The sequence below is a fragment of the Poeciliopsis prolifica genome, unplaced genomic scaffold, assembly GCF_027474105.1.
Source record: "Poeciliopsis prolifica strain line A6 unplaced genomic scaffold, Auburn_PproV2 SCAFFOLD006, whole genome shotgun sequence".
NCBI lineage: Eukaryota > Metazoa > Chordata > Actinopteri > Cyprinodontiformes > Poeciliidae > Poeciliopsis > Poeciliopsis prolifica.
Window position 1 is genome coordinate 3,579,211 of NW_026562381.1, and position 17,324 is coordinate 3,596,534.

Genomic DNA, 17,324 nt, shown 5'->3' on the forward strand with positions numbered 1-17,324 from the left:
TAGAGCACATTGAGTAAAGGCCAATAGTGCCACCAAAACCTTCAAAAACAATAAATGAATCTGTTGCCTTTTTGCAGCATGGTAACATAGACGTTTAGTAAATGTGTTGTAAAAATATTAACAACGTTTTAATATCTGCTACTGTTGTTTTAAATTGTGGTGGTGATAGTGATAACTTTAATAAGTATGTGACAAATATACTTTATAAAAGCAACTTTACGAGAAGTAGAAAAAAATAGATTATGAAAGAAATCTGGGATTTTATATTCAAGTCGGATCGTCCAGTCCTGATAACCAACCTCTGTGGCGTTCCTCAAGGACCATGGATGGGAACACTGATTCATTTCACATAAAATCAGGAAGTAAATCTTTTTTCTTTCTTTGTTTACAGCTATTGTACAGGGTGACTCGCTAGAGGAGATCTACAACAAAATCAAGCTAATCATCGAGGAGCAGTCCGGGCCATACATCTGGATTCCCTCCCCAGAGAAGCTCTGAGCTCCCGGCCGTCCAACCTGCAGCGGCGCAGAGCTGCCCCCCCCCACAGACCCCACCCACGTCCACATGCCAACCCCCTCGCCCCCGCTCCTCACCTCCTTTTTGCAGATATGTTTCATATCCAGTTTTAGTGTCATCATTATGTTACTCTCTAAATGAAAAAGAAGTCTTTATCACCATTACTGTGACTGTGCACACCCCTGCATGAGTTTCTCAACAAAACCATTCAAGACTGGAATCGCCATTCCAAAAGAATTTGTCAAACGAAAGCAGAAAGGGAAAAGGATCAACTTCCTTTTGTGGACTAGGAACTGCCTGGGCGTCAGGAAGGAGGAGGAGTAGTGATTCAAAAAGAAGAAATAAAGACAAATCATACCAAGTTGGAATACTTTGTAAATGTTCATCAGATCACATTTAAAAAGACAAGACAGGAGGTTGAAGAACAATTAGGTTTTGTTTTTAGTTTTTTGGGTTTTTTTCTAAACGGACTGGATCAAATTTGAGCCCTGCTGATGGTACTGTTCGAGTCGTCTCTCTTGTTTATACCGACGGAGGAAATTGGCGGAGGAGCCTATTAAAAAAACAAAAAAACTGGTGATCTATTTATCACGAACCAGCTCACTGTTTGGTCGTCGGGAAAGATGGCGGATCAAGAGGAAGAAATGTGTTGTGAATCTACATTTATATTATAAGATCACAAGATAAATCATTAAGTCCTTCTGAGATTTTACAGCATATTGAAAACTTCACATTTTACACTTCGTTAGAACTGTCGTTCGGAGGGCTGTTTAGATTTTTTCCTTTCTTGTGGGATTTTTTTTTTTTAAATTCGATTTTACTTTTTGGCTTGTGGTTTTTAGCTGCTCTGTAAAGGACGGGGGTAGAGAAGTGTAACCGGGCTCTCTGCAAAACACCAAACTGCCTTACATCTAATACAAATTCTGTTTTGTGACTACCTGTTGTCTGCAAGGGAGGCTGGAAGCAACCGAAGAGGGCGATATCTTTACATTTTGTGCCCTCAAAGAGCCAGGAGATGAGACGTTAAGTGCAATAGATCAAATATCAAGTCTTGCCTCCCTTTACTTTTTTTTTTTTTTTTCAGTTTTTTTCTGCGTAATCAAACAATTTGGCTTTTTCCGATCCAGCCAGGTAGAGCCTCATGACTCATGTTGAGCAGTAGACGACCCCATTACACTCTCTGCCTTCCAGGACGATTCACCTCTGATTGGTCACATGGTACTGTCCTATCAGCCGTCGCTGTGTGTGGCGGCCTTAAAAAACGGGTAGAACAAGACAATAATTGTATTGGATGTTCTAACAATTAAAAAGTCAGTATAACCTGTTTTTGCATTGTTCCCCCCCTCTGCCAAAATGAGAAAACACTAAAGTTGGTTTGAGTAAATCTTTTTATGCTTTGTGTATCTATAAACCTTGACGCTGAGCCACTGTGTTGAGCTCTTAGAGGTGACGCCAGATTTCTAAAAGAGGGCCACTCCTGCTTCATTTTTAACTGGACATCATTGCCTTCTCTCCTGCAGGACTCGCAGCTCGACATTGAAAACGATCGAAACCGTGACCTCTGAACCCTCTCAGCCTTTTTAGTTTTTTATATTTTAATTCTTCTGCGTTTATCTCGACTGGAACCTAGACGTCTGGGGATCCCCCTTCTCTCTTTCTCCAGCTCACACAGAACCTATACACCTGCAGGCGTTTTTTTCCTATCAGGTGTGCCCACCTGCCAGGCACCACTGCTCAACCAGCTGTCATTACCTGTGTCAAAACCAGAGTTCAGGGAATAACCGAAGGGAACAGAGCCATTTATAAACTGCTTGCAGACTGTTTCAAAACGGTGTGGTAGCTGAACAATGTAAATAAGCCCCTCCCCCACAGATCCCCTCCTCACCTGTGCTCCTTGCATGTGTGACTCAAACTCAGACAGGTTTTATAGACCGCAGACGTCAGGTAAGTAAAAGTCTGAGCGTCAAGCTGTAACGTCAGTATTTCTCATGGGAACGGTTAGCTAGCGAGACGGGGATCCAGTTCCCTGGAGTAGGGAACCGTCGACGTGTCTGGGTGTAACGATTCAAAAACGATGTAAAATAAAAGGAAGGCGGAACCCTCCATCGTTAGACGCTTAAAGTCGGTCCTCTCTGGTGTTTAGCGGACATCCAGCTGACTGTTAATAACGTGTGTATTCATACCTCAGTCAGCCGCATCAAAGCCCAAAGAACTCAATATCACTCCTATTTCCATTGAGGTTAACGGTACCTGAACGCATCTGTGTGTGTATAACTGGCCAGGGACGTTCTGATGAGAGACATGATGCGTTTTATTTTTATTTTATTTCATTTTATGGGGGGAAGGGGTTGGGGAAGGGGCTCAGGCTTTTTGTTTGTACTTTGGGGTGATGATATGTTTCTGTTCTGGCACATTGTGCAGTAAGTGCTTGCAAACATGAACCCTTTGATTGTACAGTAGTTTCCTTCCTGTCACTGCAGGTGGTACAGCCTATCAGGACACTCGGCCTCATGGTCTTCCCTGTCCTAGTCATGAGGGAACGCGGTCCTGCAACTTTTTTTGTTTGGGTTTTATTTTGGGACTTGACAAGAGTTTATTTGTTTGAAAATAAAATATGTGACTCAGTTATAATCTTGATGTGCTTGTTATTCTGCTTTAAGTGGCTCGGGCAATCAAGTGCAAATTTTAAACCGTGGGGTTCGTTTCAATTTGGCCATAGAAATCAGAAGTCTTTAACGAACATAACATGTTTTTCAAATTTGTAAATGGTTTTAGTGATTAGTTTTGTTTTTACTCATCTTCCTTCAATCAATTTTAATATTTAGGGGAAATTGTCCTTTAGACACAAAAGAGAATCTCCTATAAATAATGCCATAGAAACATGTATTGATACACTTTTTCCATCCTGTGTGTATGGAAGGACAAATGGGACAAAATCAAACAAATATGTAATTAAATCATTAGTAAAATGCACCATGAAATACATTGTTTAAATAATTGCATGATACATTTAGTTAAACAAATGCTTAATTTTACCATTTCATAAATGCAATTAAATGGTTAATGCAAACTTAAAATGGTGGATGAAGAGATTTAATTTTCTGTCAAACCAATCAAAGTCGAGGGGCGGGGCTAAAACTGGTCTGTTTGGATTCTATACTTAAATTGTAAAACATTACATTAAGCCTTTATTTCAATGTTGCATTTAATTCATGATTTAATTTTGTCCCTTTTGGCCTTCCATATACCGGCAATTGGCAAACACTGTTTAAAAAGTTTTAAGAGTTGACATTTCTCCACCCTTTGCCACCAGATGGGAAACGGAGCATGACATTTGTCGCGTATTTGAACCCAAAAGAATGAAAATTTTAAAAAATGTTTTTTAATGAGTCAACCGGACAAAGAAAAAACTTCAAATGGAAACATTCGTATCCATATAAAACAATTCAAAATCTAGCAAGTTTTTATGGAATTTATATTCAGACAAAGATAGGGAAAAAAACAGGAAGGTTTACTAGTTCACTTGAAAATGAATGAAAACTTGTCAGCAAACTTTTTGAACTGAGGCTGCAATATATATTGTCGTCGACCAGGAAGCCCGGATATCTGAAGAACTTTTACCTGTAACAAACTGATGGGATGAACTTGCTCGGTTCCCCTTCACGACACAGAACATCGAGGAGCCGAACGTTTTACTCCTCTGTGTGGATGCTTTTCTCGCTTTGTCCAGTCTGTCCAGGATTTTACTGTAGAGCCCAGTCATCTGTGGAAACAAACATTTAACTTTATTTTTATTATTTCTTAAAGCATCATGAGTTGAAAACAAATCACAAAAAGTTCACTGTTCATTAATCATCACAAGTACACAGGTACTTCTCAAAGAAATATCTAAGAAATGTTTTTTTTTTCCCACTACTGTTGGCCTTGGTTGAGGCTCCTTTTGCATGAATTACTGCATTAATGCAGCGTGGCATGGAGGCAATCAGTCTGTGGCTCAAGATTACCTGTGGGGTCAAAGGTCAGGCAGGTACCATCACAGGCATTGGAACAGCTTTTGGTACACTGTGGGTCGGTACCAAGTCATATCTCTAAGGTTTGTCAACAGGAAGTGCTCTAAAACCTCCTCACAAACGGCTACGTTGACTTTAAAAACGAGCAACATGGATTCTGTTTCTCCACTCTTCCTCCAGATTCTAATTACCAAATAAAATGGAAGTTATACCTTCGTTTGGTTATGTATTTTGATTTTGACATAAAATGACAAATTTAAGAAAAAAAAAGGTTTGAAGTTTATCATATTTTTGGACCTAATCCTTTTCCATAGAGGACTCCAATCCTCTCTCTACCTGCATCTCGTAGCTCTCCCGCAGAGACCCCAGGTGTCGGATGAAGCTCATGGCGAGGCCGCACCACTTCTCGGCTTCGTGGTACTGGGCAAGGCTGTACAGCAGAATCCCGGCGTTCCACGCCTGAGTCAGCAGCCACAGCGTCTCCATCTCTGGAAAACCGTCCGGCTGCGGAGGAAAGCAGGAAGATGTGAGAAAAAAGGCTTTTTAGCAGCGGCCACCTGAGCGACTAAAGTTCCCTTTAATCAGAAACGTTCATCAAATCCTGCCGGTTACTAACTTGTTTTAATAATTTCATTCATTTTCTCTAACACTTTTAATCTTGTCCCTTTACTTTGATCCAAAGATTTCAACAGCTTTCAAGTAATAACTGCCTCTGAAAGGGGAAATACGCAGCGCCTGAAAGGCAGCGTGATGTTTCAATAATCCCACGTCTCTTTCAGAGGCGCTGATCACCGGCAGTGGGACGAGTTCTGTAGAACATTAACATTCAAATTGGCAGGAAGGGGTGGTGAATGGAAGCATCTGCTAATTGAAGTGTGGCTGAAAGCCCATTGATAAAAAAAAAAGGTTTCCAAGAAACAGCAGGCAGCGGTAGAGTGGAGGAGAGGGGGTTAATTATGGAGCAGTTCTGCTGGCGCTGGCTCACCGCGGCTGAGATGATGGACAGAGCGTCCTCGAAGTAATCCCACAGCTCCTGCAGCACGCGGCTCTCCACCTCGGACACACCGCTCGGCAGGGACAGCTTGATCAGGCTGTGGACGTACTTACTAAGACGGAGACACACAATTAGAAATTATGGTTCCAGAAATAAGGCAGCGTGTTTTCATGCGGCGCAGCGCTGCCTGCAGTGCGTCGGGTCGGCCTGGGGTTGCTTCCTGTGCAGGGAGAGCGCGGCTCTCAGGGCCTTCTTGCAGAGCTGAGGGAAGTGGGCTGGAGGCTCCATGGCTAAGCCTTTATTAAGAAAAAAAAACAACAATAAATACTTTAATCTGCAATATGTAACTTTCATCAGAAATATTTGCTGAAACTCTCTTTGTTGTGAGAATATGAGGAACAAAATCTGTGAAAAAAAGCAGCTCTTCTGCCTTCTCCCAGTGCTAACTAGAGACAACTATTCAGAGACAGTAGGCGGGTCTTAGCGCTGTCAATCATCTCATTGCTTGCTTTATGCTACGCTGTAGCTAGTACAGTCAGTTTGTATGCTCAGTTTTGTTAGCGTAGTCACAGATGATGGCAGATAAACAATTTTTCTGCAGAGGTAAGTTGTTTCTCCACACTACACAAGATTGATTGACAGCTCTAAGACCCGCCTCCTGCCTCTGATTGGTTGTTTTTGGACTGGAGCGGCGATGGTAGTTCAGGGCTGAGGCAGATGAGGTCTGTCCTCTCACAGCTTATCTGTCTGGTACTACACTGTCACAACATGCTCATAGATTTAATCAATTTAATCATGGATGAAAAAAAAAGAATTAAGATTTTCCAAAACTTAAATCTTTAAAACCTATTGATAAAATCAGAGTTAGTTTTCTGTAATTAAATGAGTGTTTGTTAACCTGCCATGGTTTCCAACACTTTGGTTTCAATGTGTTCCAGCTCCAGGACAGACTCCAGTATTGTCTCCACCTTCGGATCGCTCAGTTTTGCACGAGCCTCGAACTCGTACAGCAGCAGCAGGGAGTCCGTCGGGTCCGCTGGAAGGTTGCCTTCAAATCCATTTAGAGAAATATTTGTTCACCTAACTCCCGCTTCCTGTCGGTTTCTGTTATTTTCGCTTGCTGTACCTGATGCTTTCAGGGTTTTGCAGACCTCCCAACAGGCCTGAATGTGCTCCAGAGCCAGAGTGAGATCCTCCGCCTGTGAAACCAACACAAGGATTCTGGATTTACTGGCGCCATCTAGTGTCCGGCTCTCCTCCCGATGCAAGACGCCCACGCCCGCGCCGGTAATGTGGTTAGTCACCTCTCCTCCTCTCCACTGGTCTTGGTAAATTTCCATCCTTTTTGATGGTGAGCGTGCTAAATGTAGAGGATGAGGAGTGGGTGGCACACCTGGGTGGAGTGAGGAGATTTCCTGCAGAGCTCCAAAGAGGCAGCAGCTGCCATCAGCAGAGACGTCCGCTGGCCCATGAGCAGAGCGCGGTCAGGAGGGCACAGCAGGGAGAGCTTTAAGGTCAAGCAGAAAAACAAATTATTTATCTCTGGCAACTGAAGGAAAACAGGAATGCACTGCTTCAACTAAAGGCTGCGGGTTTAACCTCAAGAGAAAACATTTATACTTTGATGAAATTATTTTAGCAACTACGGAAAATGAAACCACTGTCCAGCTGAAACCGGAGGTTTACAATAGGAGTAAAACGATTGTTGTTTTCTAGCAGATTCTGATCTCCCGATTTTTTTTTTGTTTGTCTGAAATGTTGCCAAATATAGCAGGAAAGCTGCTGAGTTGACAACAGTGAGTGACTTCAAACAGTCTGTCAGTCAAACGTTTCACTGCAGAGCAGAAGAGGACAGCGGCTAATTTCTAGATCTTTGAGGTGGATTAGATCCTCGTCACGTCTAAGTATCAGCTGGTCACCAATCTACCAAAAATAAGAAAATTGGCATCAATAAATGGTCCACCCCTAGTTTATGTACACCAGATAAAAAATAAACTTTTTTTCTCAAATCCGACCAACCTTCTCTTATTTTAGGTCAGTTCTAACTACCACAATTATTTATCTTTGCTGAAACATAAATAATTTTATGTTTTCAGATGAATAATCTCTAAGAGATTTATTTACTCATGTCTTTAAGATCAGAAGTTTACATATTTAAAGAGATTATTGTCTCTTTAAATAATGACATGATGTAGAAACCGCTTTTAACCACTTAACCCTGTTAATGCAATAGTAGAAATATATTTAAATATGCATATAAACACAGAATTCAATTACTTTTTAGTAGGAAAATAAAAAATGTATTGCCTTATGCAATAACCTCACATTCTTTTAGTGAATTTGAACCAGTTCAAGTTCAAACTTTACCACTGAAAGAGTTTTTGGTCGAACATATTTACAAAGTTGCTTTCATCTGAAGTGTAAAATAATTTTGTACAGTTTGGGCTTAATTACTGTTCTCAATGTTGTTGTAGCAGAAAATGACATGTTTGGAGCCTGCACACTCCAGTTAACAATCAATAGTTTTTTCTTTTTCCAAAGTTTTTTGGGGGAACTGAACCAAGCGCTGGTGCTCCTGTATGTTAGTTTTTTTTTTATTAAGTTAACAATGCATTGTAAACAAACAGGTGTAAGTTGTGTATAATGCTGAAGAGGTGAATGGTAAAACTGTCTCTTTTGTCAAAGCAACATTTAATCCCTTAATTGTGCCTGAGTCAGCCATGGCGGGGTCAACCGGCACACTTACCTGGTAGGACAGCACAAAGAAATCCCTCATTCTGTCAGGTCTGCTCTCGCACTGCAGAGCCGAGTTCCAGGCTGAACAGAAGCACCACTAAATGAGGCTGCCGCAAGATTTTAGGTGATAGCACAGCGTGTCATATTAAAGTGGCAAGGAAAGAAAGAGTCGGTACCAATCTTTCTGAACCAGTTAGCGTCCTCGGCGCGCCGCTCAGCAGTCATATTAGACTGGTGTGAAATTGTCTGCAGAGCTGTTGGGAGGAGAAAACTTTCAGGGTTATAGAGACTTTAGAGGAAATGTGAAGTAAAACGGCTGAAACCAGATATTTACATACAGCAGGGGTCAAACTCACGAAATGTTCTTAAAGGTCCAGCTGTGCCACAATGTATTGATAAAACCCATTAAACTGTTAAAATATTAATAATTAGCTGCCCTTGCAGGATTTTGTGATTGTTCTTGTGGTTTATTTTGTAATCAAAATCAAATTTTGTGATGGTAATTCAGAAATATCCATCCATCCATCATCTGGGACTCTGGTGCCTCTGGGGCTAACGTTGCGGGCGAGAGGCGGGGTCACCCTGGACAGGTCGCCAGTCTGTCGCAGGGCAACACAGAGACAGACACACTCACACTGAGGGAGAATTTAGAGAGACAATTTAATTCAGAAATAATCCTGAGGAATTCTCAGGATATTTGCGCTAAGATATCATGTAAAATGTGACTTTTTATTACTCGCCATATCAGTCATATACTGACTGATAATTTGACATCAAGTTTTGAACAATTTTAAGAAAGAATTTCAGTAAAAGCAGAAAAATATGGGGATTTGATTTTGTGTGGATTTTTCGGTGAAAAACTGGACAGATTTATTGATATAAATGTAAACCCATCTGGTTTCAGATGTTTATTATTTATAAATCTGCTCACCCTGTTTTAGATACAGCAGGATCTTGTCCAGATTCACATCCCTGCAAGGCTTGATTGTTTTAGATGCATAACCTTCACCAAACATTATATTATAAAATTTTTTATTTTTTTTATTTATTTTTTTACATTTGGCCTCACCTCAACCCGTCGGCTGAGTTTTCTGCTGAGGAGAACACGAGTCGGACCAAACACCTGTGAAAATAAAAACAAAGAACCCGACACTGACCTCGTTTTCTTTCACCTACTAACATTGTTAAACAGAAACACAGTTTCTGTGGGAAAGCTGGAGAAAATGGGTCACTGGATCATTGGAGGTGACCGAGAAGCAGAATCACTACAATTTGTAAGGCACTCCAGCTAAAAATAATTACTTTATTTATGCAAATCCAGCAACAGACCCACAAAGCACTGAAATGTTATACCTGACATCATTTTATATCATTTTTATTTAATATTGAATTGTTGCTTTTAAGTTCATGAAGGAAAATAAATGAGAAAAATAACATTCTTTGCAACATCCACTATGAAAAGTGAAAAGAGAGCAAGAAGTTACTCAATAATTACAAAAACATTCAAGGCTGTATTCATTAAATCAACAATAAAAGTTGCAAACAATACATCAATCTCCTCATAAATATATTTTACTGACCTAAGACCCATCAGAACGTGAGCTTTGTCTTTTGAGTTCTCACATAAAACCTCCAGAGCTTTCACTGCGGTTTCCTGTCTTCCATTCTGTCCAAACAAACAAACAAACAAACAAACATTCCCATCATGAATACTGAGAACAATCAGACATTATTTAACTGTGATACTGTCTGAAAAAACCTGTTCATATCCTGTGAATTTTTATGAGTTAAAAAGCAATTAATTGTGAAAGGAAGTGTTATATAAATAAAAATATGTATTCATTGAAGTACGATGTACCGATTCCTTGAATGACTCGAGTACCTCGATTATAAAAATTCGTAGAGGAAAACTGCCCCCCTCGAAGTTTATTAAATTCTGTTTTATTATTAGTGTACCATGTTGCGGTCGGGGGATTATTTATGTTGCGTAATGTTCTCTCTTCCGCCTTTGAGTTGCCAATGTTGAGATCCGGTAGTAATACTGAAAATAGCAGAATTTACCAATGTTTTATTTGATCAGGTTTTTTATGTCATTACTCAATAATCATAATAATTATCAAAGTCTGTCTTGGTAATGTGAAAAAGTCTTTGTATACTTGATGATATGGACCTAAAGACCGCTGGATATTAAAACATTTGATTAACGTTATTTTCTGTCAATTCTCAACTCCTGTCCAACAACATGTGATCCAAGTGACTGTGATTCCTCATCACCGTCCTACACATGAACACGCTCGTTTGTGTTGAACTGAACGTGTGTCCGAACTGCAAGTAGCACTGATGAGGCGCTCTAATCATCATGATAACACCACGGCCCTGGGAAATGTGATGAATTTTCAATTTGACCTAATCTCGTGATTGGAACGAGTAACGAGCGGCGTGATGAATTCTACCTCCAGAGCAATCTGAGCTGCCAGACAGAGGAGGCAGGAAGCTGCGCTCTCTGATAGCAGCAGCCTGTCTTCGCTGGATACAGGCGACTTGGACAGAGCTCCCATCGCATTCAACGCCTCTGCAGCTGTTGCAAAGAAACAACACAAATCATTTGCTGAAGGAAAAAAAAAACTGTCTCAATAGTTTAATGTAGATACCTTTCTGGACGTTGTCGTCCTGAACAGCGATCTTGAAAATGCAGAACTGAGTGAAGATACTCTCAGGATCAGACCTTTCTGCTTCTTTAATTGCTTCTTTAGCCTGAGGACACAAATGTAAACAATTTTCAGAAAATTACGATTGATGTTTAACATTTTGTGCTTTTTTTAATACTTTCATTTATATCTCTACTGTTTCTAATGATAGAACAAATGCTTTATAAAAAAAAACATCCAGCCATTTTTTTGGCAATAAGTTAATGGTTTTTTTGGTGTCTGGAAAACTGGAAAATGAGCCGTTTCAAAAACCTCCACAATGCAACATCATGAAGCAACCCCAGCAAAGCCCAGATCGTTACCCAGAAAACTGAGCACCAGCACCTTTTGGTTAGCTAATTTTACCACTGTATCTGCTGTACAATGGCTGCTAGAAAAGACAAGTGTTGTGTTTTTGACTTACCATTCAGAAACCATTTGATGCATTCTTGTTGGTTGTGCAGAAGGCTCCATTTCTCCTTTTCAAAATATGTGTGGTTGCATCGTTTTGCAACTACTTTTATGTGCAAGTGTAAAAATTGGCCAAAAGCAGCTAATTTGTATTTAGTGACAAGAGTCCATAAAATGAGTCATTCTGAAAAGAGCTCAAAACAGGCAGAACTGACTAGACTAAAATCTCATTACCTAAGAATAATTTTGTGCAAAAAAATTTAATGAACATGTTTTGTATAATCCATAGACCTACCCTAACCTGTTTAAGTAAGAATTATAAGTCACATTTAACAAAAATCGACTGATTTGATTTGCATTAACTCCTGCAGCAGAGTAGTTTCAATCACAGCAGCTGATGCTTGGGTAATTTTACCTTTTCTAACTGCTGCAGGTGCAGCAGGCAGGACGCTCTGTTCCTCTGCAGCTTAGCTAGATTTGGCTCCATCTGACCTGCCTTGAAGAAGCTGAAGGAGTAGTTATACCACTGTAGAGCCTCTGCATAGTCACCAGCCTGAAATGGCAACGCAGAGACAATCAGCCAGAAGAGGTTTTGGCTGATCAAATGGTAATCAAGTTGGCTGATCAAATGGTAATCAAGTTTAATCAAATGGTAATAAATCAGATTTTCTTTTGTAAAATAAGTTCAGCGCACCTCAAAATGTTTTGACGCCCGATCCCACAGTATGACGTGCAAACTGGTCAGCGCATCAGGAGTGAGCTGTTTACCACTGTAGTGGCCTGTGGGAGGTAAAACTGATTTTTACAGTTTTCCCAGTGAAATTCAAGAACTTTTCAAACCTTTTCAAAGTTAAGTTACTTTAACTTTTTCAACACAAATAAACTAAAAAAAAGATAAGTTTCAATTCACTATTTTATAATATAATTTATTACTATGAATAATGTCTTGAGATAGTATTCTACATTTTACAGCAGGGATACGGTTAACTAGAATATAAAAAAATATATGTTTTGAAATCTTTCATTTCATTGGTCAGAGAACAAAACACTAATTTAACAAAAATATCCACAATTTCAATAACTTTGTTTAAAGTTTAAAACATTACCCAACATTTATGTTAGTAAATAAACAGATCAGTAAGTTATGAAGCCACTAGGAATAATAAATAATCAAACATAAAATACTGCCAATGATAAATTCTCCGGCATTTAGCAAATAGAAATAAATTTGGTAGTTCTAAAAAAAACAAAAGAAGTTTAGTCTGATTTAACTTCAGACAGTGAGAAAAAATATACATATATTTAAACATCTGTTTACAACTCTTTATTTCCAATTTTAAGCATCTGCATAAAAAACTGCAGCACAGTTGCAATAATTAAAAATAATTTGATTGCAACAGCACCGGTGATGATGTCTTCTATCTTCTGTTTGGCCAGCAGCTCTTTGTTTCTCTGCAGCAGCAGCTCAACATGCAGCATAAGAGCAGCGCCCAGGTCAGGGGACGAGCCAAAGTGCTGACACACACGCTTCAGATAGTCAAACGCCAGCATTTCTCTACAATAATCACAAAAGCATCCCATTTTAGTCTGGACAGGAGGTGATAAATGTATACATGTCAATTTATTGTTAGGTGTAAACAAAGATGGAAAACAAGACTCTTTTTTTTTTTTACCTGTCTTCAGACATGAGAAGTTTCACTGCACTGAGACAGACTTCCAGAGGAACTTGTGATTCCAGCATCTCATCAAGTCCTGGAAAAATGTTTGCAAAATGCTGAGAATCTCAAAGTCATCTGCAGAACTTTTTTTCACATTTTGTAACAATAAAACCACAAATATAATCATATTTTATTTGGGTTTGAGCATCACAAGAAATTACACCTGGTTTAGAATTTGTTTTTAGAAATAAAAATTTTATCTTTGAGATGTGCATCAACAATGAAAGTAAAATCAAAACTATTAATTTCAGCTACAAATTTTTTGGATATAAAGATTTGAATTGAAAGACTGATTCTTTTTATTTATTCACATTTTGCTCATTTTTTGTACATCCATTTGCATCTTAAATGATAAGTTTTCCTTCCACCACCCTGCTATGCACCACTTTGTAATGATTAAATTTAATTGAATTATGTCGCTGTAGCTTAAATTTAAGTGAAAAATACAAAGGAAGTCTTTTGTCCCTCCATCTTAAACCTCCCAGTAGTTTCAAAGACTCCCTGAATGTTGAGGTAGCGACGCCCCACTGTCCATTGTTAATAATATTCTGTATAAATAATTCATTAACTAACCTGCTCTGATGTGATTGTCTGGGGCCTCGGATCTCAAGAGGATTCTTATCTTTAAATAAAGCCCAGATGTGCTCACACACTCCTGTCAAATTCACACAGAGACAATCAAACACAAAGTATGACTGTCCTCTAAATCACAGTCTCGTGTCTTACCTTGTTGGCTAAGATGACGGCATCGAGCGCCTTCTCCTGAAACCTCTGACAGTCCCACTCTAGATATACTGTAGCAAGCAGACGCAAATCTTTGGCCTATTTTGATAAAAATGGAACAAAGTTTAAATCTGTAACCATTTTTCAGATTTTTCTGAACTCTGAACTTCAGTCTCACCAGAACGTCTGCTCCAGGGCCGTACTTCGCACTTGTTTTACCGATGTCGTAGCTTTGGCTGGAAAAGAAGAGTTACTGTTGTCCTCTGTTCTGTTTTTAACCACAAACATTAAATATCATAATTACCTCAACCAGAAAGTACTGTCCTCAAACTTCTTCAGATTATAGGTGTCGACACCGAAGTTGTAGCACATTAGGGAGAGGTACGCCGTCTGTGTTCAGAGTGAGTTCACAGTTAGCTTCCCCCTCACTTTCAGCAACAATATGCACAGTGAATGTGACAAATCAGTAAATAGAGTTGTAAATGTGCAAATGGAGGGATTGTTTTACATCTTTCGGTATCCGCTGCAGCATGTCTTTACATCGTTGCATGTAGACTGTGGCTTCTCCGTTATTCCCTTGGGATACGGCCTGCAACCGAGGTCAGACTTTAACTTTTATTATTCCCTGTCAGATATTAAAGATTTTCCCCTCTCATTGTTTCTCAGTTCACATTTCAGCTGTCTCACACTTCACACTGCAAGTCTGTCAGAACAGCACTTGCTGAGCTGCCAAATATCACAAGAACAAATATTCACATCGTAGGTGTTGAACATCACATGCGCTCACCGACTCTGCCTGGCATGACAGAATTCGAAGCAGGTCCTTCTCCACATCCGCCTTGGAGGAAGTAACGTCGGCTGCTGCGTCACCTCTGGACATCAGTTGGCTGTAGAGGATTTCCAGGCTCTAGAGACGTAGCAAACAAAGCTTTTTTTTTTTCATAAAAACACCATGTTTCTGTTTGCTCTAAACTTGCACCGACTGAAGCTCTCTCTCTCAATCTGTGCGTTCATTTTTCTTCACCTTGACAGCAAGCCTCAAGAAATGATCTGCCATCTGGGGATTTTTGCAGTCCAGCCAGGTTCTGCCCGTTTTGCTGGCCATCTGTAAAGATTAGACACTGATAAATGGGCCTTCTCCTCATGAAATGCTGAGCGCTGGTCGAGGAGGGCCTACAGTGCTGCTCACCAGGATCTGCTTGCGGATGGCGCCCTCTGTTGGATTCTCAGGTTCACAGCAGTAAAGCAGACTGCATGCGGCATGACGAACTGTGTGATGGAAATGTTTAAATATGATGCGACATTACTGCGACTGATTCTTTTCACAGCCTTCCTTCTGAGTCTGAACTTCACATCTATCAGCATAAATACTGTTAAAGCTTATATTTAGGCAGATCATGAGATTAGAAGTGTACCTTTGGCTTTTTGGACTTTACTCAGAGCACCACCAGCGTTCTTGGTCACCGACCAGTTCCACAACTGGATGGCACATTCATCAAGCTGGAAAAGTTACAGAGAATTAATGATGAAACTCATACAAATACAGTCCTTTATAAAGTATTTAATACATGCAACTGAGTCAGAATCAAACAACATAGAAAAAAGTCTTACAGTTACTACTTTCATATTTTACATGAAAGTAGGAGTAGGAATGGAAGGAAAAGGATGTGTAGTTATTTACATTTTTACATACTAAAGTCTGAAAATGTGCCACGGATTTGTATCCACTCAACTGGAATTTTATTTAATAGATGAAAACAATATTTTATGCTTGTGAGGTGAAAGAAAATGTTTTTGTTTTCAGAAATATAAATCTTAAAACTGTGGCATTTAGAAATAACTCTCCTTGTTTTCGGTGGAAATGGAACTGCAAGTCTTTTTGAGATTTTTCTACCTGGCTTTCATATGAAAAGACCAAAATGGCCGCCCTCGTTCTTTGAAAAACAATGTGTTGCCACAGATTTTCAATTGAATGTAGGTTGAACCATTCTAAAAATGTAATATTGAAATTGTTGCTCTGGTTGTAAAATGGGCCAGTTTCCCATTGCTAACTGTATAATCAATCAATCAATCAATCAAATTTTATTTGTATAGCACATTTCAGCTACAAGGCATTTCAAAGTGCTTTACATCATAAACACAAAACACAAAGGCATGCAACATAGAATAAAATACCAAGTGTTTCCTTTTTTTCCCCCCTTTTTTTTCTCTTCCTTCTTCCCTTCCCTTCCCTAAAGACAAAGTATAGTTAATAAATTTTGATTGTTTTCTAACATTTACTTGTCTAGAACAGAGTCAACTAGTGAAATTGGCTATAAATCATGTCCAACAATCTAATCTACCTGTGAATGCGGTATTTTCGACAAAACATCTAATCCAGACACAGTAGAAAAGAGTTTCTCGATGGCCTCATCGAAATCTGGCATCTGTGTCTGCAGCAGGTTGTCTGTGAGAGCTGAATAAATAAAAAAGACAGGACAAGTCAACAGGATGAGAGCAAAGACATACATTTTATGTTTAACATGCGTGATGGCAAACGAGTCTGTAGGAAAAGCTCTAGAGAGGATTTGAGAAAATAAAGTTATCTAATCACATATGTTTTCCAGCTTCAGTATTTTTATTTTCTTTATAATCCACCCACGTTTGAAAAGCCTAAATATTGCTGTCTTTGACGTGGGCCAGTTCTAATGTGGTCAGGATTTTTTTTTTTTAATCTATAGTATGGTACTTTACTACTTAGCTTTTGTAAGTTAAATAAAAGTTTCACACATTACAAATTAATTACAAATACAAAAATCCAAACCAATCACTTTGTTCATTGTCTTCTCTTGCGTATCTAAAGCTCGAAAAAGGTATTTGGTAACAAACCTGAGTGGCACAAGGGGGAATTAAATTACATTTTCGACCAAAGCAACAAGTTGTCGCAGGTTAGCTTCTCTGTTGGCTAACGGTCCTGCTAGCATGTAAGCTAGGTTCGTTACAACAGGAAATGACACTATTACAAAGTTTGTTGATTACAATTAATATAAGTCAAGTCGTAAATGACTCACCTTTCACAGTCGATACAAAATGCTCCATGTTTGATGTTTCAGAGCAAAGAAAACCCTCAGGTTAGTTTCTTGTTTCTGTTTCACTGACAACTCAAACGCCGCGAAAATCAGTGTGAAGGGAAAGCTGCGTTCACAGACACTCGGAATTCCGGAAGTCCAATAACATAACAACAATAAAAACATTTTTCATACTTCTGCTACAGTTAGAAAGATAAAACGTCTTGAAGTATAGCAATTTTAATAACTTGCCTTTTTTGTTTTTCGATTCCATAAATTTTTGGACCTTGAAATGATGTATTTCTAGAATCAAGCCAAGAACAGTGAATGGAGCATAATCAGTGTTATTAATTTAGTGTTATGTGGAATTGACAACCCCAAATATTCACTCCTTTTTTACTATAGCGATTACCTCGAGTTCTTTCCCATGGTATATATCCATTAATTTTACTGACAGTAGTATCCTATTCGGTGAAAACATC

The 17,324-nt window shown here is 39.2% G+C and overlaps 2 protein-coding genes across 19 annotated transcripts in view; one reads left to right on the forward strand and one right to left on the reverse strand.

Moving 5' to 3' along the window:
- Window positions 1–3,147, forward strand: part of LOC129360806 (disks large homolog 3-like) — a 104,762-nt gene extending 101,615 nt beyond the window's left edge. For all 18 annotated transcript variants that reach the window (XM_055031227.1, XM_055031226.1, XM_055031228.1 and 15 more), the window contains one exon: window positions 392–3,147. In XM_055031227.1, the coding sequence (XP_054887202.1) occupies window positions 392–498 (107 nt within the window). In that variant the 3' untranslated portion in view covers window positions 499–3,147. The remainder of the gene's footprint in view (window positions 1–391) is intronic.
- Window positions 3,148–3,876: 729 nt separating this feature from the next.
- LOC129360808 (testis-expressed protein 11-like) lies at window positions 3,877–16,963 on the reverse strand. The gene is given in 30 exon segments (XM_055031242.1): window positions 3,877–4,228; window positions 4,231–4,279; window positions 4,863–5,030; window positions 5,512–5,632; window positions 5,708–5,816; window positions 6,419–6,568; window positions 6,647–6,719; window positions 6,914–7,027; window positions 8,267–8,337; window positions 8,433–8,510; window positions 9,188–9,228; window positions 9,326–9,379; window positions 9,837–9,922; window positions 10,710–10,834; window positions 10,908–11,010; window positions 11,770–11,907; window positions 12,049–12,134; window positions 12,758–12,909; window positions 13,028–13,106; window positions 13,646–13,727; window positions 13,799–13,894; window positions 13,974–14,031; window positions 14,100–14,185; window positions 14,304–14,384; window positions 14,583–14,702; window positions 14,820–14,900; window positions 14,985–15,064; window positions 15,211–15,295; window positions 16,138–16,250; window positions 16,846–16,963. Coding segments are annotated over 30 exon segments (2,727 nt in total). The 5' UTR covers window positions 16,874–16,963; the 3' UTR covers window positions 3,877–4,208.
- Between the last annotated feature and the right edge of the window lie 361 nt (window positions 16,964–17,324).